Below are 23,457 nucleotides of genomic sequence, written 5' to 3'. Positions count from 1 at the left end.
CTCCCTCATTACGGGGGGAGACCTTTGCCCATCAGTGGGACATGGAAATCAAATGAGCAAACAGAAAAAGGTAGAGATTGATGTTTTTTGATAACCAATGCTGGTTGTTGTACTAATTTGGTGGTAGAGGGGATGCAGTGAGGATTGGTAGTTTGGACTCTCACTACCAGCGCTTGTGTTTGTTTCTTGTAGTGTCGTTTAATCTGTTTAAATAAAAGCTATTGTGCTTCGATTAGTTGTTTTGATTAAGTCCCACGATCATGATTAATGTTATATTGTTTTGTAAAGAAGGCCCGCCCGGTTTACTGAGCTCCGCATCTTAGCCATTGTTTCTCCGACAAGCATATTGACTATCTGTGTACCTCGGTGTGCAAATTTAATTCAAATCCATGCAGATTTTGTACAAAACTGAAGCGAACATCCATACTTGCATCTGAACAAACCTTCTCGTATAATAATAATTTAATATTTAAAAAATATATCCTAGCCTTTGCTCTTATAAAGGCTAACTTGCTGTTAATGTATGGGGCGATTTGCTAGCACAATCAACAGTAACTATCAAGTTTGTGTAAAAACCTGTACAGCGCTCCTAACGGAATTCGCAGGAACTATTTTTTCCAGTAAACAAATAATTACACTACACTACCAGTTTGCGCTCTCCCTTAGTCAATAAATAAAGTTCTCGGTATTCATAGTATTATTTTAAATGGATTTTCCCGTATTGGTGTTATCATTACGAGTAGATAAGTACTACGATTGCACAATGACCCCTAAAACCCCGAGTTTACGTTAACATTTCAACATTGGAAATACCCAAATATAAAGTTATCGACTCGGGTTAAATGTGATACTAAAAAACAACGTAAAAATACATTATGTCAATGCTCTTTCAAACTATTGAACTGACGGTTGCAATAGAGTAGTTGACTACCAGTTTAATCAGCTACTCTAGAGATTGCCAGTACACATGTTAGTATAGAAATATAGTACAACTTACTAGAGAGCCTTGGCATGCACGATAAATCTAGATTAATAAAAAAATATGTGTATTTTCAAAATAAACTAGCTGTAGCCAACACCACAGTCAGCTGCGTAAGTTTTTAGGGCATTAATGTTCTAAATTCTGCATTTTGTATAGGTACCTCCGGCAGCAAAATGATATACTGAAAAATGTTTAGTCTATGATTACCTATTCTCCAGCCATGCCAAATACCTTAAAAATAGGTCAGTGATTTAGCCGTGGATATTAAAATTACATATATTGATAAAGTATGGGTACTATTGGATATCACTAAGTTCGAATATTTCTGTATTCTAGTTTCTACTTCTTCGACGAAAAATTCCCAGACGATGTAAATACAGCTCTATTTTATCATTTATCGGTCAAAATTTCCACACACACTGGTTGCCAGGTGCAAAGTTAAGATAAATTCCTACTCAAACCTTGTTTAAGATAACACTAAACGTATTCGATTTACAAGATCGGCTAATAATCTCGATACTCGATAAGTTTGATTGCTATTATTTAATTCAACTAGGTAGGTACTGTAAAATGTAGATACAATCAGCTCCATGTCGCTGAACAAATTAAATCTTTAGAAACCTTATAATCTGAATGCATATTATTGCATCGAAAAAATCTTTAAACATTTGACATTGATTGAAATTCCAAATATCTCCTTGATTTTATTAATTTTTACTGCCGCAGTGCCGCAGTCGGTAGTGTATACGACTGCTAACCACGTAATCCCGGATTCGATTCCCAGGTCGAACAGTGTTTTTTGTAACTAATATTCGATCATTCTCAATTAGTAGTCCGTACTTTGGTAACGTGCATATACCGGGCACGTTACCAAAGTACGGCAATAAACTCGCCCTCTATTTCATGGGGCTAACATGGCGCAGTAGTTAAGGTCGCCACGCCGCTACCCTTCCGTCGGTTTCGATTCCCACACGGTACAAATTATTTGTGCGGTCCCCTAATAATTGCTTCAGGTCTGGTTGTACTTTGTGTCCGTTGTTTGTATGTTTGTACCAGTCCCCGCGACACAAGAGCAATTCTTAGTGCAGGAATTGTCTTTTTCTTAATAAGATACGTGGGTGTATACGCTTCAGCCTACATTTTCAGTAAAACAGGGGCCATTTTGTACTAAATTAGTTGTTATTGAGTGTCAATTGTAGCTGACTGCACGCTTACGATCATATTCGATTGCTAATCTTATACAATCGATTTCTTTGATAACACTCTACACAACAAGGGGCATTACCTGCAAGTATTTATCGCGTAATTTTACAATATAAGAAGTATTAGCCACTTATGATAAACAATGGGTATATACCTCTTTGAGGGGATCCACTTGATAAAAAACACCAACTGAAACAGTAGCATTGATTAATATAATATACTGTATTTTGATAAGGCGTGTTGTGATTATTGTATATGTGCCGAAACGTCAAGCAACCCGAAGTGAAATTGTTTGATCACTTTTATGGCCGAGTAATCTATGACATATATAACATGCTCGGGTTGCAGGTTCTATTCCTATATTCCTAGGATTAGAATATTTGCTCGGGGAACTTTGTTTCTATTGTATCTAAGTATGTATGAAAAATCCTTGCTAGACATGAAAAGTTTAAGTACAGGTACAGGGTTTGATAAAATAAAACAAAATGAAATAGAATTATACTTGTATTTATCAATATATGAAACTGACACAACGATGTGTAAACTATGCTAACTATCAATATAATATATGTATATTATAACAAGAAACATATAAACTTCATATATATTCACTTATAACTCAACTATTGTTAGTTACTGAACGAATGACAGATGATAAAGTCACACTTAGCGATAAATATAAAAATGCGCACACACTATATAACATAACAATGTTTTATGACAAATTCGTCCGCGTTGAAACCCTTCCCGTGTAAATCCCGATCCCTCGAGAACTCCGGGATAAGAAGTAGCCAATGTTACTCGGGAATAGTGTAGCTTGCCAACGGTGAATTTTTTTTTTAAATAGGTCCAGTAGTTTCGGAGCCTATTCAATGCAAACAAACAAAAACATTTCCTCTTTATAATATTAGTATAGATAATGAATGATACGGTGCCGCCATATTGCTGTTTCACATTGCTTACAAACATTTTCTTACATTAATACACGTACTAACAAATGTAAGGAATCGTCAAATGTTTTAAGTGCTCTTAAAATCTTCAAAAAGTGTTTATAACATTACCTAACATGAAAACATTTTGTAACATCAATGTTTCTTAACAAATGTTTACTAACGTTTGATAACGTTTTTGAACAGCTAAGTGGCAGCACCTGTACCCAGAAACGTAAATAACAATCTTTTATATCATGTAATTATATGTTGTTGTGTTATATAACATGTTATGTTATGTACTATGTACGCAATATAAGAAAAACATTGAAAAATAAGCGTATCACAGCGTCATTTCTACTTTGGACAATCGTTGGGTAGATTTTAGACTAGTGAAGTTGGGTACTAACTGCTTATTACAAAACTTACATACATACATAATATCACGTCTATTAAACCTGAAGGCGTAGGCAGAGGAGTATGAAATACGCCCACGTATTGTCATTTAAAAATACGGCGAGGTGTCACATAGCAAGCATAATACCACACTCCGGACTGCTATTGATAAATATTCTAATATACATTAGAAAAGACTAATAGCATTTTGCCCGGCTAGTATATCTAACCAAAGAGAGGTCTCTAGGCCTAGGCAGTAGTGTAATAACTACTGATTGTCCTCACAATCAGTAGTTATTACACTACTGCCTAGGCTAAAAAGACAGCCAAAACTCTCAATTTTGAAGTAAAGACAAAAAGTATATAGAATTGTGATATTAATTAGTTTATAAGTTTTGTAATAAGTAGCAAACAGAATCAAAAATGCAACTAAAATAAATAACATACACGTTTGAAGTCAAATATTTTACAGATTTTAAAGTAATTTTCCTACTACTATAATAATATGGTAATTTTGGCAACTGCAAAATATGTATACCATTGAACAAAGTATGCAGAGATTCTTTAACTTAAAATCTTTAAAAATATTTGATTTCAATAATGATGTGATATTCCCGAATACGTGTATATTAAATGAAAATGTATAATTATAGACTAAAGGCCAATTTCACAGCTCATGGATAAGTCTCAGATAGCTTATCTGCAAGTTAGCAACCTGCACCGAAACGTTAGGCATTTCAAGGTAAAATGTGTGTTCATCCTTCTATAAATCTTTATATGATAAGGTATCTAATAGATATCCAGAAAGGGTGAAACTGTGCCTAAATGTGTTATCTAAGTTAGTAAACCATCATTCGTTCAGTAACTAAAAGTCTTATTTATATTTATGTATATTTATTATAATAATAATGTAATATTATGTAACCATCGCGAGTATTTCATTTGTAGGAAAAATACACTCACACAAGTGTACTTGGAACCTTGTACCGAAACGTAAAATCTTGGCATTTTAAAAACACCCACGATGCAAATATATATAACTTAATATAATTTGGCCTAAATGACATAAGAAATAATAATAATCATGCATTACACTATGTTAGCTTAGTTCACGAAACGTGCGGTGTTTTGCAGTGGCGCTAGTGGACCTCGAGACCATGACAGATGTTACACTAAGACTGTTTTCTAAAATAAGAATATCTGTAGGTAATTCTGCATGTAAATACTACTTTATTAGAGTAGCACCCTCTAAGCACAATAACGCTCAATCGATCTTATGTGCAAGAGCAGGGAAGTTAAATATATCCTGCTCACTCGCACGAATGTAAACCAGCCATATGAAGAAATGAGACAGTCATACATTCATTAACACTCTATGAAATATGTTTGGCGTGTGGAGATGATCTTCGAGCCTATGTGCATAATGTGATGATCAAATTATGAAGTGATTCCACGTGTCAGTATCGAAATGAGAGCTTTGCATTACTCTTGTATTCGAATAATATTAGTCTTAACAACTGCTTTCAGGCGAAAGTTAGTGCAAGACGTAATCAACATGATTGCATAATGTCTCACGTTCAGAACAGAGATGATTCTGAACGCAATCATTATGTGATTGATCTGTGACCTCGCGTAACATATTCTATAATATATGTAAATATAAACCACTACTCATGCTACCTTCAGAATTAACTAGTCAAATGTAACCCCGACTTTTTGTTTAGTAAAATATATTTTTCAAAATGTTTAGCATCTCATCAAAATATTCAACAGCCAAACATTGTCTTGTTATACCCAATAGTACAATATCCCTTGTTAATCAATTTTGAATCTTATATCCTTAAAGTTAAAATTTCATTTAATTTTACTCGAGTTTTCGAGCGTGACACCTGCTCGGTGGAACAGAATTCCCCAAGTTATAATATAGCTGCACTACTCATAAAAACATGTTAATTTTCCTCAAGTAAATGATTAAGAATTTATGAATAACGCAGTGTGGTCAGTCGCGGAAAGAACATGATGCAAGTAGGCCGTCACACGACGAGACAATAATAATAAACCAGAACTTTTTGAAACAACATTTATTCGACTAAATAAATATACAATTAACAGTTTTTTTACAAATTAGAGCTATTTTAGTTAAATAATTTTCTACACTTAACATTCTTTCCGCGACTGTACATGAGTTTTACAATTATCTATAACTAGAATGATTCAGTGTACACGGCGCTGGGTTATTCCGAGTGCAGGCATAGGTTAATATCCCCGTCACTTTATAATATAATACATCGTCCCGTCAAACAAATAGAGGGCAAATCCGTATAATGACTCGACATAAAACCCCAGCGCTCTGTACCGAGAACCTCGTCCGCTTCCAAACATTTGTTCTCCAGACCTCAGTCATATTTACAATTGAAGAGTGAAGACTAAATCTTCGTACTAGGCTCAGACCGCTAGCTACTAACATCGTCACAATATCACTATGACTCTTACAAAGACATTTTAGCCAACTCTCGTGTAGTGCGAGCGTTGTTCAGATTTCGAGGTATTCAGAAGCCAATTTTGACAAAGATCGGCTCATAATTACATCATATTTATTGTTAGTATAGATGATTCAATATTCGTTAGTAACATTTACAATTTTATGAATCTGTTCTGTCGATTGCGTTCACAATTACAGTCAAATTTCAAAGAAGTGCCTAAATTAACATGTATAGAGATGGCAACATAGGCGGATCTCGAAGCGTGGCGCTTCGTATGGCAGTGTTTTACATACATACAAACATACATAGATAAAAACGAGTTTAGTTTCCAGCGGTCTAAGTGTAACGTATCGATAGCAACCACTTAATCAGATCTCTTTTTTCAAAATATGTCATATTTTTTGACATTGATGTTTTTTCGGTTATTGTAGTCAGCTGACGCGGTATTTTGCTGCCACGGCGTAGCTGAGAGGTGTGTTGTCCGGGGTTCGGTGCTCAGTTGCGTATCGATACAGTGTGCGTTGGGCACCGGCGTCTTATGCGACGTTGATGGAGGACGACGAGTTGATGGTGTGGCGTAAACTCTCGAATAGACTCTCACTGTCACTCTCATACATCTGAAACAAAGAGAAAATAATTATAACACATGTATGATTTACCAAGTCTGTAATAATATAATTAAGTTTATCGTTAGGTGGTAGTAGTGGAAACTGCTGTACCGATTCCGAGAAACACTGATAACATACAAAACTATTATCCCTAGGTTATTTTAATGCAATATACACGCATTATCACGGAAAACCTTTCAGCTTGAACACAAATAAGTGACACAAATTAGTCGGGAAGTTGACATTTATATTATCACACATTATTTCCTGTCAAACTGATTGTGCAAAAATACAGTTTTTAATGTCTGTGTTTGTAAAACATTAGGCTTAGACTAACTGCGTATCATGATAAGAGGAAAAAATGTTATGAATTTAAATGATTAGTATGGGAATGTTGTGATAGGTAGTTAATTAATCATTATTAGTATCAACAATGCTATCATTTATAAACAATGCGACAATTAACTGTATAATGAGAGGTTTTTTACCCGGAATTGGATGGTACTACTTTCGATTTCCGGGATTGCGTTGTATTCTTAAAGACGATTTTATTACATCAGAAGACATGAAATTGCTAAGGTATTAAGTCCTATATACATTTTTGAAAATATGTAGGTACTAGTTGTGTCAATTTAACATCTAAAAGACTGTTTTAATTTTAGATTCGTTACATGGTTTTCGTTAAAATAATCGCATTACCCAATGAGACAGTTATTTTCAATTTAATATGTAATATAATATCGTTTAAAGGGTGAATCAAAAGGTATATTTAACTCATAAATCCCTACAACTTCCTATCAACAAGGTTGACATTCAGCCATTAAAGATATCCTTAGGAAATCCCAATGAGTTGACAATAAAGTTACACAACGTATTCGTAATACGTTCGTCAGTTACCGGGAATTTACGCATAACGTCTTGGTTTTTTGATAAACAGAAACATTTAGACATAAGGAAGTTTTATGAAATTACTTTGATACTTTTTAGATTGAAATTGTATTTTTTAGAAGGGCCGATCAAATGCAATTAAAGAAAATTTGATTAATTAATATTTCCGATACTAGGAGTATCATCTATACTACTCGACTGCCGGCTAGGGGGATTTGGAGAAGCGAGATCTTTGCCCAGCAGTGGAACACGCAAAAAATAACCATTTGCGATAGTAAGTTGTTCATGCAGTTTCTACTACCACCAGTAAGAGTTATAACAAAGCTTAAGGTATGTTAGTGACTGAAAGCGGGTATACCTACATCATCATCGGAGTCGTCGTCGTCGTCGCTGCCGTCGTCGTTGTTGAAGAGCGCGGCGGCGGGCGTGTGGCGCGCCAGGCGGCGCGGCGTGCGGCCGCCGTAGTCCGGCAGCGGCGCCGCGCGCGGCCGCAGGTACTGCACCATGCGCTCGTCGCCGCGCCGCGCCGCTATGTGCAGCGCCGTCCAGCCCGCACAGTTCTCCTGAACAAACACATTCTCATAAGCTTCCGATTCACATCATCCTCATCGTCTAATTGAGCCGCCTCGAGATTGCTGTTAGATCAGTATGATCGACGATTTCGTCCTTTCTTTGCACCCGAAGGCCCCTATCGAATCGACTATTGTTTAACGTCAACGATAAGTTCGAAGCTCATCGACTTATCTATGAGTGACTAATTTATACGACCCATTGTTTGTCTATCGAAAACGAAGTCGTCGACCTATTTACGTAACGTCGACCTACCCGCCTACGAAGGAATATTCCACACGGAGGCTGTTTCCTTGCACTCGCATACCTATACCTGCGCGTGTACGCCGAGTGTTTGTTCCTAACGATAAGTACGGGCGCACAAACGAAAAAACCCCGACGCACGAGATACGACGGTATCGCAGATTAGCGCGGGTTTTCCGACCGTAACAGTGCCACGATGTGACTAACGAACTGACTGATAACCGATTACGATCCCACGATACGGCCTTTCTTCGAGACCGCATCTACGCAGTTCCAATGCTATCTTTAACTGTCAGCCTTTCGAATTTCCCCAGATAACGCGAAAACAACAACAACAGACTTAGAAACGCGACGTTAGAGTCTATAGAACTTTTCCATAGAATCAGGTCTAATTCTGAATCAAATGTCAGGCGCTGCAGAGATTTTCATGATCAGAACAATTATCTAATATTGCAACATTTCCTCAAGCTCGCTTACTTAAAAGTGCAACACAAGTTAACACTAAACTCTGACGAATCGATGAACCAGAAAATTGTGTTGTTCATCAGTTTCTTAGCTTGCTAGGAAAATGTCTAGTATGTTACATGTGTATTCCCCGAGCCAATTATTCTGGTGGCAAGTTTTCCCGTCGACCACTAAAGGTTTTTACGCGAAACCCATGATTTGCGTTTCGGGATATTCTAACAAGTTACAGAGTAGCATTTGGGGCAATCCGTGTTTGCTCTGAGTCACTCTGCGGTTGAGGTTCGTTGTGCCGCGCGTGGCAACGAGCTGAGCCGCTATTTACTTTTGCTTTTGTTCGCTACTAGCCTTGGATACTTGATCTAAATCTGTGGACACCTAGGAGCCTATTTCAACTTATTTTAAGCTTCAATTTATAGTCTCGTTATCTTTCTTATTTATCGAGTTTTTGTGAAGAACATACCTTAGAATTGATATCGGCTCCGTGGTGCACTAACAACTGCAGCGCTTCCAAGTTTCCTGATGAAGCTGCTAGATGTACGCACGCTTGACCTGTAACAAGCAAAACATATCGTAAATATAAATAAATAAAGATTATTATATTACACGATAATAAATTTATACGATGGGATCAAGAGATTATTACTTCAGGTGGGCAAGATACAGAGCAGTGCGCAGTAGTTAGATGAAAGTATGTTGAAGATCAGTTATCGCGGTTGAAATCAATGTGCTAAGCTGATAATACTCGCGAGTTGTTATCGGTTAATTATGGGGAATTCTGACAGATAAGTGAACGACACATGTGTATTGTGTATGTAGCACAGATACGAGTGTTGCGATATTTGAACGTCCTCGTGACACAGCTTGTTTCGTACAGATAGCCAACTTCACCCACACGGAAACATACCTAACAAAGAAAAGCAATTTTGGGTTTTTTCTTAAGGTTATCTTGACATTTAATCATGTAAATACTTAGTATTACTTAGTGAAAAACATTCGAACTGTTGGTTCGATAAAAAAAACCTACAATTATCACAAGTTAGATAACCTTTGACAGTGTAAACTACAAGACGTCACAGTATCAATTGAGTGGCACGCAATACAAACAAGTTCTCACACAAAACATAATATAAACGTTATAACGTCATAGGAAACTGTACAAAATATACATATTTTTTGTGTGAAAATAACTGGATTTGCGATGGTAACATATTCTGAAAACTATGAATACCAAATGTATCATAAAGTTGAATTAAGTTATGCGGCGCGACTGAAACGTAGTAGCGTTTTTAGTTTTGTTTTTATGTGCTCCATTCAATAAATTCAAATATTTGCGTGTAGCTGAATGCGCAAACCCCTAAAACATTGTTTATAGCGGCTGTTCGTCAGCGACGCTGGAACCACTCCAAGTATATTTAAACCGAATCTAAAATAGATCGCTCGCACCAAAATGGCTGAGCGCTTTTTAAAGAAGCACAAGAATTTAGGTGAGCTTATTATAATCGTATCGTTCTGAGCTGGATGTTTAATTTTGCAAGTATTTCACTGAGATTGCGTGTTCAAGTTATTTTAATGTGGCGTAAAGGTGTCATCAAACGTGTGCTCTTCAATGTAGCTGTAGGTGTTGGAGCAAACATCAGAGCAGTCACGTATAAACCGTTAGTGGATTCGTGAGATCTGCGCCTCTGGCGGGTGCCATTTGCTAATTAATTTAAAATATTTGCTCGCGGAACATCACGACGACACAAAGTCGGCTACAGTGTTATAAATATCTACATCACATGCCAGAGCTTATCCCTGGAGACTGCAACGGGTTGCAACTAATTAAATAAAGTCGGTTTTTTCACAAACACGCTACAGGAAATACCTATGCAGCACATAAATAAATACTGCGTATAATATTCTATATTCAAAGGCGGTTTTACCCAGCTATAAATATGAAACAAAATGAAAACGTCATTTGTATTGAACATGTTGTGATGTGGCAATGCAGGAGTACGGACAAACAGTGTGCTTTAATCATCGGTGGCTTGTTGGAGATCCCAGGAGCCTTGACACACACCACCATTGTACTATCCTCTATGCAACACGCATTGCCAAATTAACAAGGAGTCTTTGAATAACTAGACACAAGTTTGACAATAATTCATGCAATGAAGAAGTTATTTTTGTTACAAGTTGATTGGGGACAATCTAGTTTCCAAATAGCGTTTCTAATTTAGATTCAAATTAGTGAGGTGTGTTTAATAGCCGATATCAAAAACATCCACAGCATTATTTACATAGAGGCGATTCATAAATTAAGGTGGCTCCTCTCCGGCTTCGTATGATTCAAATACTAACTATTAATAGACAGAGTCGAGGATGAGTTGGAGGCTACGGCGGAAGAGTAAACATTCAGAGGCATTTCTTTATAGTACAGTCATTGTGTTTCTCGGTAGGTAGGTATTTGTAGCATCTAAGAAAAAACGTAATCAACACGATGATGGAGCACTGAGACAGCTGACTCCACAATGAGACAGAGGCGACGGGCGAGTTTATACTGTGTAGTGGCATGTGTACGGTGTCGTCACACGGGCGGCGCGGGTGGAGCGTGGGGCGCGCGGGGGGACTCCGCCGCGCCGCCGACCGATGGGGTTTTCCCAACAATGTGGCGGCCAGCGACTGGCAAGCGCACGCGCACCTAGAGGTAGACACTCCTCGCCAAATATGGCGCGCCACCGCTGTATTTTCACTGTTTCCGTACGATTCCGCGCTGACAAGACACCTTTAACATCCATGACGTTTAGCATCATTCAATCAACAAAGATCGACGCTACCAGTAAACTAATTTGGTATTCCCCTGCGATTAATTGGATCGATCACAATACTCGAACTGAACGCAATAAAAACGTTATTATGTAAGTTTTTAATAGTATGGTTAAACGACACTTTTCCTTATTTACGAGTCAAAACACCGCGAGTACAACGCGCCGGTGGCTGATAACCGCAAATGTTTATATGAGGGGATTGCCGATGCGTTGCTCTTCTTGTGCTCACTATTATTGAATTCCATGACGAATGACGACAAATTAAAATCAACATTGCTATCGTACACTTTTTCAACCATAAAAAATGTACTGCAGTCTCTTTAAAACCTTCGACAATAATATTTGAATAGCGTTAGATAAAAACGTTGTTCCGCCAGTTTTTGCACAAACCGTAGTAACACTCTAAATATAGGACGTATAATTACAGCAGATATTATATATCTCGTGAGGCTGTTTATCTAATTTATCGTACGGAACCCTGGCGGTGCGCGGATGTGTACCGACTGGTTTTCTCGTAAAAAGCCTTGTGTGGCTGGCAAACAGAGCCAAGTTAAATTTTCAACATAAATATAATTAATCGTCCGTCCGCTGGTGTCATTGGCTGTTTGGGATTTTAGCATATGTATGGGTATTCACGCGCTACGCAGCTGTTACCTAAAGGTGCAAGTATGTGCTCGTCACTGCAGCCCCTCACATACTAAGTATAGTACATCGGACTCACGTCACATATACTTTTTAGTTAACGTGCGTCACATGATTGACCACTGACGATTAATCAAAATACTTACACCTAAATGGAAGACATTAGTTTCAATTATACGTTCGGTTTTCCTTATATCGAATTATACGCAGCGATGTATCATGGCAAAAAACATAACGAAGAATTATGGCACGGCTCAAAGTATCATTCCAATATTAGGAGGTAATATTTATGATCAATGATTTGACTAAAAAGTGAAGGTGGTTTTGAAAAGTAGAGCGTTATACGAGTCGTGGAGCTTTCGAACACGAGTACTTGTAGCCGGCTGCCATCAGTGGTCGGTACACTATGAGAGAGAGGTAAGGAACCTGCGCGCGACTAATCATAGATGAATACATACGCTCCATCCCTCGGAGGTCAAGTAAATAGTCGGTCATGGTTGTTGTCATTAAGATAGCAGTCATTCACCTAAGTCAAAGGCCGTTGGTCAGCCTAAACAACTTTGGCCCCTACAGCTACACGCAAGAAGAATTTCGTTGCTTCTAGAGCCCAGTAGAAGTTTGATAGCACCGTTACTATGTGTCTGTCATCGTTTACATAGCATACATAGTATATATTTACAACAAACGATAAGAGAACAAAGCGAACAATACTTAAGCTACTTTCAGAGATTATAACGTAAACACCGAGTGGCTGTTGAAATGTTTCATGATAATGTATTGCGTCTGACGTGTGTGGGACATTGAAAAACCAGGTTGAACGTTGGAAAACCCCAGCGCTTCATAAAAAACGGTACAAGTGCTTGATAGGACAGATATCTCGGCATGTTTACGACCTCGCAGGTAGATAACACACCAAGCACGGCCCATAAACACGAAAATTATGTGCTAAACGAAATTAACGCCTCGACATATCTGTACAGTGATGTGAAAAACATCTCACCTATAACTTGAACATAGAACCGCGCGATAAACGACAAATAATATCCAACTACCCACAAATTAAAAGATAATGACACGAGTAAACGACAATACGATAAATAACATTAAACATAGAAAATAACAAGTTATGATATAGTAACTACTACAGTCATTTATAACAATTATTTAAATCTCGCTATTTACGTCTGTGGGAAATCCAAATAAAACGATAATTAAGCTAGCCGTCCTTGTGATTCTACGTCAAACAAATGTAGGAAATCACATAATCTTATAATAATTCTATGTCTTATAAATTGGGATACAAAGTTCATCTATGTTTCTATCAGTGTGTAATATGGATGTTATTTCCTTTCCATCATCGTCCCGTATTCTCAATTCATGTCTTCTACAAATCTTGTCTCTATTGTGCCATACATTCAAATCAATTTCTTATTTTAGTCTGCTTCAAAAAAATCCAGGAGAGATAACGACATTTTTAAACTTGCTCACTATATTCGTACAACATTGTTCCATATATAGCCGGCTGGGGTCGGAGACAGACATTTCGGCGAGATGATTTGGCCTGAGATATAATTAGAAAGCTCCCACGTAACACGTTCATAATACATGTGAACGGCTGGGATTTCCGTCTGCATGTAACCGCTCCGAGGCACACTTTCTCGTGGGTTTGCCCACTCATCATCAAAACCAACCATTGTTTTTAACTAACAACTCAGTTTTGCGGTTTTCCTGGGGATTTGCTAACCTTGGCATATTGGACGAGCTGCTTTTAACTTGACTAAGAAATCAGTCGTCAGTGTTGTCTTATGACGTAATCATACACGCTTATTCGGTCACATGCAACCAATTAAAACATTTCGATACTGTCAGAAACTCAGTGGAATAAATAAACGGGGACTATTTTAATTATACATGTGCTACCTTCAGGTGGTATTTTTGTAAAGTTTAACAGACATTCTATAAAAGAAGGACGCGCCGAACAAAAATAAAACTGCGATAAATATACAAATAGCGTACGCCGCGACGCTGAGACGTTCATAAAATATTGAAATTGTCTCCGCAGGAAAAACCATCTCGCTACGTCGACTATTAGCATACTCGTAATGGCATTTCCATTAGCGCTCGAACAATGGTCTGGGGTAACCCGGGCTGTGTGTGCGAAGCGACGTTTGCTCCGGTGCGGGCGTTACACGGTCAAAAAGTTAGCTTTCACTCGGTGAGCGGTCGGGCGTGTTCGTTACGCGACCCGGCGCTCGTAACGTTGGGAATACCCAGCGAGTGGCCGGCGGCCGACCACCTCCCCGCCGCCACCACCATCCGACGAGATAGCGCCTCCGCCACCGAGATATGTTGACCTCTCGCACACACTAACACACCACCATACTAATGAACTCTTCAACGCTACAATAATAAGTATTCCAAATGTCCCCACAAGGTCAACATTTTGGGTAAATCCATATGCAAATGTTATTCTACACTAAGGTAGAATCGAAATTCTTTAGCATCAGGCCCGGCCGTGTTGTTTGCCGACGGAAAAACCAGATACAATAAAGAGCGTAGTGTTAATATATTTTTAATGCAGTTTGCAAAGGCAGGGAATTCCGATTTATGTTGAATCGGAGACGTAGTAGAAGTAAGGGGCGGCTTGTCTTTCAGCAAGATGTTAATTGCGTCAAGAGATGTTTGATGGCATTGAGCGTAATCAAGACCTTGACGGACGTCACTAGTAGGCACGGTGCGTTCACACGTAAACAATGTACGGCGGCTTTGTTTCGCATAGTAAACAGGTTCTAGTTGTTCCTAGCACGACATATCTACTGATATCCTATATCCTAGAGAAGCTCCGTATTTTTTCTGCGAAGGCACGTGACGTGATGTCGTGTCGACACTCGATTCATGTCCGGATCCCAACGTACTACGCGAAGGACAATGCCACTCGTTGCACACGAAGGCAAGCTAGTAAACGACATACGTATGCGCTCGTCTGATCACACACTCACTGCTAGCTAACAGTTATTTAACTCTACCACGGATAGTTAATGAAATAAAAGGTTAAAGATAATGAACACAGTTTGATCATTGTTCAAGTTAAATATTTTTCTGGTACGTGACCCGAATGATGCGAAGATAACGCGTATTAAAGGTGAACCGTGTCGCTTTATACAGTTGTATATGTTCACAATAAAAGATAAAATGGTAGCAATTACTCCAGTTAATGATTTACGAAAATAAACAAGAAAAACCAACGGTTGATTAAATATAATAAAAAGGACTAATCCAACATTTTTATGGACTAATGAAACTGTTGCTTTGCACCAAGTTGGAAAAACCGTTGAGCGGGTTTTTACTCTCCGTGATTCAGATGAACTGTTGCGAACTTAAATGTTACATGTTATAGGTATTATATTAAACGTTGATTTGGTCAAAGTTGTATATTTAGCACGTTTCATCAAATATTTCTCTATAACTACGCGACAAGTTTCTAATACCTACATAATAATAGGTACCTACTTAGGAGTGTATGCAGAATTTGGATTCAACTTCTATAAAGTATCAGAACAAGCTGCTACTTATTGGTAATTATGTATCAAGTATGTTATAGCCACAAGTCTCCGTTTGTTTCCTATCAGTGTTTTTCCAGAAGCGAAAAAATAAACTTATAGGGGCAAATATAACCTGAGGTCATCACAATGGATGATCTCACAATGCCCATATAACGAATTCCTACCGAGTGCCATGAAGGTGATGCCGAGGACGAAAATGATCCAAAACATAAAAATACATCCATGCCACCTGAGACGTATTAAAGCGGAATTTGAACATTTACATTTCTCCCTAACCGAGGAAACTCCTAATGAGGCGTTGATGATGTCATTCATACAAAAAATATAACAGATGGTCTAGTCTGAACAGTATAATTTATACGAAATTCCAGTGGGTAGCATAAGAAACCTATAAAAGCGTGATATCATCGTGAGCAGTATCAGTTACTTACCATTATAATTTTTCTGATTAAGTATTGAGGTAAGGTTGCTCGTGTGTTCTGGTACGAGAGGTAGTAACGCTTGTAGGCAGTCGAAGCGTCCTGAAGATGTGGCTTTGTGTAGTGGGGTTTCTCCTGTCCTATCCCGAACTCCTAGCGATAGACCAGCTAGCACTAGCATCCTGGCGACCACGGCGTTCCCGCTCATTACCGCCAAGTGCAGTGGCGTGTGACCGTGGTCATTGGTCAGGTCTAGGAGTGCTTTGTTCGGACAGATCCTTATCAGTGTGCTGACTGATTTCTCGCATCCGTGTATCGACGCGATGTGTAGTTGTCTGTAACAATATTCGATGTTCAGTTAGAATCATTCATGGGATAGTAGTTACAAGTCATGTTAGGTAAAGCGGTATGCGGCCTTTAGTAGTGGACCGGTCGGCAGGGGCCCGCTAAACTTAGCGTGTGGCGCGCACGTTCGAGACACATCTTTGCATTCTAGACCTCACTTGAGCGTGACGTTATAAACAAAATATTTCCTGCTACGTTTAACGATACTGTTTACGATAACTTGTTTTATATGAATTTAAACATGAACGTGCAGATACACAACAAATTGAATGTGATTAAAGACAAGCATGGTCATTTCGATGTTGAATATATGACTAGTAATTTATCTTCATAAGATAGGAAATATTTATCAATGCTAATGAATCAATAAGCGTAAAGGAAGTGTTTACTTCCTACCGCAGACAAACCCACGCGACATTATGTTTACAAAATTATTGTATTATAAATACTAAGAAGAGACCAAACAATGTGAGCTCATTGTTATAAATAATTCCATATGAAACACGTGAAAACAACATGAACGGGATAATAGGCTGCTTGATTAATTAACCGAAACTCTATTTAGGTTAATAGTTTTGTACATAATAGTAAATATTATGAAATATAGACCACATTGTGACAAATTAAGTACCTAAAGTTTTACTATGATTATGTTTATATAGCTCTATGTGTCTGGTATTGTCATTGATAAAAATATAATCTGTGGAACTATTCTGTTTTTCTCAGAATTGAGAGCAGATTCAAAAACAAATTACACAACAGACATTTCTTAATAAAATTCGCAATCAAAAAGCTCTCTTGCGTTGCTATTATTTGTTTATCAAAGGAAACCCCTTAATCTTGTAATCTATCTAATCTAAACATGAGTTAAATATTTATCATTGTGTAGTAAATTTATTATAAAATCTTAGAGTAGATGATAAAATAAGTACTTAGTTATGTCACACGATTGCTACACAAGTACACTACACATTGTATTGAAGTGAAATAAACCCAGCCATATTGCAGTGACACAAACTCCTTGGGGTTTACCCAAAGGTCATCGTTACTGAACCCAGTACATATACATACTGCAATAGTTTTCCTTACATAACAACACCTAGTTTACTAAAGCCACTACAGCCTGCTTACTTTGCATGTTTTGCGTAACTATGTCAAAATATGCATTTATTGAGGTCAATTAATGTCCACAAGTTTGACCTAGAGGTCAATGACTCAATTTGTTGATAGACTTATTCAGGAATGATTGTTAGAGTGAGATAGGGATGTTTGTTGTCTCTTTTTGTTGATAACAAGGTACTAAAGCAGGAGGTCATTGCTGTGTTTTTATCAGAGCTGAGCCATGACTACTACATGAGTATGTCATTAGATAATATAATCAATGTTTATATTAATATTTATGAACATAATATTCCGGACTAATCTTATTCCTATAGTATATTTAAGAGTCAAATAAAATTAAGCTCATATTTTGTTTTAAAAACATGTGAAATGCCTAACAGTTTCATGTTATTGTACTGTTACACTGTATTGTATAAATTCAATTGTTTGAGTATACCCAGGCAAATTGCCAATGCATTAGTCTTAAAAACAATGTTTGTTTATCAAAGTACAAAAGATTAAAACATGCTCTATCACTAGGTAATTTATTAAAGCATTGCAAGCAACCTAATTACATCTTGTTCATGGAAATATAATGATTTTCATAAATGTTATCTTAGTTATTTCTTACAATTGATAAAACCATAAACTAAGGTCTACTCTATACATCTTGATAATCTCTATGTGTAGACAGAAACAGTAGAACTTGAATCTTTACTTTCACTTTACGAGAATGTTTGTGACCATTGTATGATTAAGATTTAAACTTTTTCTATAATATGGTATGTAAATAGTTGCATGATTCTATCAAGTCTTAAATATATATTTAATATTTAGTAACTAATACCCTTCTTGCAATACCACAAGTCCAGAAGGAAAACATTGACCAACCTACTAGGTAAGTTAAATAAAGCTTTTGGGAAATACCGAAAAAAAACCACAACTCGTTGTCTGTGATGCCTCATTAAGAGATGAAAAAAAATAAAAACTTGTAATCAGAAACTGTTTTTTGATTATTCTAAGCTATTTGAGATTGTACTTTGTAGTTTGTATGGTTAGCGAGTTGGATAAACAGTGAAAATAACATACCTAGGTAGGTAAATAATTAAACATTTGATATTTACTCATATATGATAATAATCAGTAGTACATACAACAGTTATGGAACAAGACAGTTGGAACTTAACTGTCAACTATTTCAACATAACATAATATAACACAAGAACAAGCCTACAGTGAGTAGTATTTGAGATGCAAGATAGACTATAGATTGACTCAACATTGAACTTGGCTATGGGTCTTTGATTAGGCTAAAAGTCACAGTAGATAAGGTACTTACGTATCGCCATCGTCGTCTGGCTGGAAGAATATAACTAAATGTGCATATGGGATGGAACTCGCGTCAGGCGACGTAACCGTGCACACAAACTGATCCGTACCATGTGTACCAGGAGTAGTACTACTATCACTGATCTGCACACTCGCCAAACACTCGCTTATTGTGTCGCAAATACCACTGTCGAGCTCCTCGTGCGTTATAACACCACTATCACACAACACTGTTTGATCCGTCTTAGGCTTCGCCTGAGGCTCCGCTGCAGCCGCAGGCTGAGGCTCAGGCTCAGGCTCCAGTTCACCAGAATACATATCGAGAGGTCCCGACAAAAAACCAGAATCTACATTCTCGTCCACGGGAATTTTGGTCTTGGACTCGTTCTTCCTACTTGCACTCATTTTTGTTCCTTTTATTTAACTGTTCTTTGTTTGTTACACTGACAACTATACTAGTAACGAACGAAATACGCGTGTTTTATAAACTTAGCGATGTATAATCATGTTTTAAAATAAAAATAATGTCGCGTAGTAAACAACTGTTCACAATGAAATCGCATGCGCAATGAATGATCAATGCGCCGTGATGAATGATGATGACTTCGCCCACAATCTCCACTCCACTTGTACTTGTAAATGTATAACGCGTTCGGATATGCGCACGAGTGGACGCTTACACGTTTCAAAGAAAACTGAGCGTTATCGCAACGCTACTTTGTTTAAATACTGCGCTCGGCTATTTTGGGGAAGTTTAAGATAAATAGGTATATTGCTTCTCTGCTCTTTTATACTGCTGCCCTTTTTTTGTTTTACTATAACTTAAAAATACAATGATACTATGAATAGTAGAACTTTTGCATTAATTAGCGGTTAACGCAATTTAAGTAGGTATCTTAAATAGGTAGGTAATTCTGTTCATGTGCAATTTTTATTAGAGTTTTTATCGCTTCAATAACAATATACTATCAAGTACGTCAGTTATTTACGTCAAAAAGTTCAGCAGATAAAATGTAAAATAATTATATTTTCAACACCAAACCACTAAAACATGATTAATTTATTTACCAAAGTTTGTCGTGTTTAAGCAAATCATGTTAATTTTTTATTATTCAATAAATAAAATAAGAAGAAATGAAGTAGAACTCCTTTACATACATTTAAAAGCGTTTATTTTAAGCAACAAGGAACTGTAATGATAATATATGTACCTGGTAATTTAATTTTGTGAACTGAAATAAATTGAATGATATAATGAATACAGCACGTGCGTAAATCCAAATTATTTGAATGTCATTTTGACATTTGTCAATTGACTTACCAATCGCCAGTTGCCGCCAAAAAAGTTGAAAATATTTTGTTTATTAGTGTAAACTGTAAACAGGGATTTATTGTTAGCAGGTGATAAAATATATAACTATACATCGTTTCGCAATGTTCGCCGAAAAAGTGATAGAATTACTAAAGGAAGCTGAAAGAAATCCTGTGACTATTGATCCATTTAACGTAAGTTTTCACAGATTCTTGTAAGACAGTTTTTTTCAGTGTTTGTCAAATTATTAATATTTTCAGGATGATAAAATTCGTCAAATTTTGGAAGAAATGCATTCATTGTTCAGGATGAATATGAACGACGCGTAAGTTAGCAAATTTCACTTTTTAATTTACCTTTTATAACCTTTAATCTATATAAAATGAACATTGTAATTCAGAATGTGTATGTGTGGTGCCTAATCAACTTAATTAAATAATAATTGACATCTGTAAACTTAACTATTATTCAGGTAAGTAGGTTATAAATACAAATTTGATTACAGAAATGCAACAATGGAGAATAAAACTCTTTGGACAACAGTACAAGTGAGGCATTCAGCCTTAGAACGTGACAAACGATGTCTGCTAGCTTACCTATATAGTAGATTAAACAAAATCAAGACATTAAGGTGGGAGTTTGGATCAGTACTGCCATCAGATGTGCGGGAACTGTTGTCGGATGACGAATATGAGTGGTTTTCAAAGTATTCATCCAACTTAGCTTCATATATGAGATCTTTAGGACAAGATATTGGTTACAATGGCATAGATTTAACAGAGAATTTAAAGCCTCCGAAGTCTTTGTATATTGAAGTTCTCTGTATGGCTGATTACGGAAAGCTGGAGTTAGAAGATGGAGATGTAATCTTACTAAAGAAGAATAGTAGACATTTTCTGCCCACGTCAGAGTGTCAGACACTTATTAGACAAGGAATTTTAAAGCAGATTACATGATTACTGTAATATATGTAGGGATCGGACATTTTTATGAGTCTGTAAAGAGTGTGCCTGTATCAGGTTTTGGCTGAATGATTGAAACTTATAAGTGCAATTCTCATTAGTATAAATAAAACAATTTTATCATATTCTAAGATTTTTATTTCTATAAAAAACTTATATTAATTACCTATACCCAACTTAATTGAAAAAATACATACACATACATACTTAAAATTATGCCTTCTCCCCATAGAAGTAGGCAGAAACCAGAGAACACCAACCAGTTCTTCAGGTCAAACTTCCTTTGCTAATTGAAAAAAATATCCAGAGTGCCAACAAGCGCATGTGTAAAATTTCTAGGACACTTATTTTGGCATGTACTTATATCACCTTTTCAACGAAGTAAAATTAAATAAATAGCAAATAAAATAATAACTTTTGATTATTGGTAATAAACATTTAATTACTAGATGTAACTTGTGGAATCACCACAGTTGTGGTGGGTAATGGGAAAACCCATTAGGAAGCAACAATTTATTGGAATCAATCTTTTACACACTTTGTACCTTGGGATTAACATTATTCTTATTTTATCAATAACTAATTATGGTTAGAAAAACCCATTTAAATTTTGAGAAAAAGTTATTAATTTTCCCAGCATTAAGTGACGAAATACACAGGACGTTGGGTTACTATTTCTATGTTAAATGACGCATCAGTAATACATTTGGTTTTGCTTATTATTAAACAAGGGAAAGCCAATAGCTAACGCCATCGCCGCCCTCTTTACTGACCATTTTATAACATCTATAGATTGAGGCTATCTGTTCTTTCGACATATTCTCGTACTTAGTGTTATTCTATTATCTATTCTGCTTTTTCATTTAACCTATTAAGGACTATTACTAGGTACTATTTCTGAAATGGTTCCGGCGCAATGCAGTTCTTGTGCCGAATGTTCCTTTTTACGGAACTCATATCGAGTTTATTAGTTTTTCAGACCTGGATGTATAATCTGAGTACCTCGTGTCTACAATGTTGTGCTTCAATAGTTCCCTAACGATACACAAATGGTGAACTACATTGTGTAGATACTTATTAAAAAAGATTTTCACGGAAAGACATTTAAAATCTTGCTTCAAGATGCTTCAAGATTAAAAATCTACTTAGATATTGTTTTTATTCAGAACGAAGTCTTCGCTAAGTACACCATCCATCGCGCCACTCGGCGAGATACAAATGCAATTTCGTTTCCATCGTCTTAAACTAAAAGGACACAATTGTATAAACAGATTTCAGGATGTTTTATTCATTCGGAATCGTCCTTGCCACTGCCAACCTGTGCCTTTCATTCTTGGCACATTTTTATTCCCTTTTCCAGTCGAGTTTAAGTTTTTTTGTGGACTCTACGTAGCGGCTGCTAGTGACAGTTGCCAGTCTGCCTGCTGCCGTCGTTATCAACAAAAAGTCACCACGTTTTCACGTTTCGTGAGTCGAAAACTAAACGCTGATTTATTTCCACAAGTTAAAAAAGATATTCTTCTGACAGTTTTCGCATTTCCCAGGACTTGAATGATGTATTAACCGCCTAAAAACCTTTTTGCGGTGACTACGTCTCGGGTAAAATAGTGGGAATATTAAGATTATAATTCATACTTAGTGTTTTCCAAATTGAGGTAAAACTTAAACCCAAACGTAAAGGAAATATTTGTGTTGTATGTATGTAGGTGCACACCTTATAATATTAGGTAAACTCATAACCGTGAGTGAAATTCCCACAACGTAAGTACTTAAGTTTACTTAATGTCAGTATTATTTATCCTTGATTTTTGGTTAGGGGAAAATTTTGAAAAATAAGTATACACTTAAGAGGAAAACTAGGTATATTAACCTTGTATAAATAATTGGTTTTAATCTTTACACAACGCCTTGGAGACTAATTAAGATAGGTAGGACATTTCAATAGCTCCAGAAATCATAGTAACATTGTGGCTTTACTTCTGGGAAAGCAACGATCAGAATAAACCAGAAATCATATGATCGTTTCCCTTACATCTCAATATGTTCGCCTTTCAATAGCCGATTACAATGGCACCGTTAAGCCAGCGGGCGGTATAACAAGGAACACTGGGGAACAACGTGCATGCGGCGGCTTACATCGACAAATTCTCAAATTTACTGCCGCCCCGTTATCCTCTACCAAGTATAATGCCCGCTTAATAATATCGACT

At 36.9% G+C, this 23,457-nt stretch overlaps 2 protein-coding genes across 3 annotated transcripts; one reads left to right on the top strand and one right to left on the bottom strand.

The window, feature by feature from the left end:
- Positions 1 to 2,676: 2,676 nt before the first annotated feature.
- Positions 2,677 to 19,673, bottom strand: LOC142975364 (NF-kappa-B inhibitor cactus-like). Of its 2 annotated transcripts, none has more exons than XM_076118154.1 (5): positions 18,984 to 19,673; positions 16,211 to 16,533; positions 9,228 to 9,316; positions 7,848 to 8,052; positions 2,677 to 6,610 (listed from the first exon to the last, which is right to left on the bottom strand). In XM_076118154.1, the coding sequence occupies exons 1-5, from the start codon at positions 19,376 to 19,378 to the stop codon at positions 6,603 to 6,605; spliced, it is 1,020 nt and encodes a 339-aa protein (XP_075974269.1). In that variant the 5' UTR covers positions 19,379 to 19,673; the 3' UTR covers positions 2,677 to 6,602. The 2 variants fall into 2 exon arrangements, with proteins under 2 accessions (XP_075974269.1, XP_075974268.1); XM_076118153.1 differs by having other exon boundaries at positions 7,852 to 8,052; positions 18,984 to 19,672.
- A 613-nt stretch (positions 19,674 to 20,286) lies between these two features.
- Positions 20,287 to 21,361, top strand: LOC142975448 (DNA replication complex GINS protein PSF1-like). The gene is made up of 3 exons (XM_076118282.1): positions 20,287 to 20,479; positions 20,546 to 20,610; positions 20,791 to 21,361. The coding sequence occupies exons 1-3, from the start codon at positions 20,408 to 20,410 to the stop codon at positions 21,239 to 21,241; spliced, it is 588 nt and encodes a 195-aa protein (XP_075974397.1). The 5' UTR covers positions 20,287 to 20,407; the 3' UTR covers positions 21,242 to 21,361.
- Positions 21,362 to 23,457: the final 2,096 nt, after the last annotated feature.

Source organism: Anticarsia gemmatalis, chromosome 9 (assembly GCF_050436995.1).
Source record: "Anticarsia gemmatalis isolate Benzon Research Colony breed Stoneville strain chromosome 9, ilAntGemm2 primary, whole genome shotgun sequence".
Classification (NCBI taxonomy): Eukaryota; Metazoa; Arthropoda; class Insecta; order Lepidoptera; family Erebidae; genus Anticarsia; species Anticarsia gemmatalis.
This window is presented reverse-complemented; position numbering and strand designations above follow the sequence as displayed.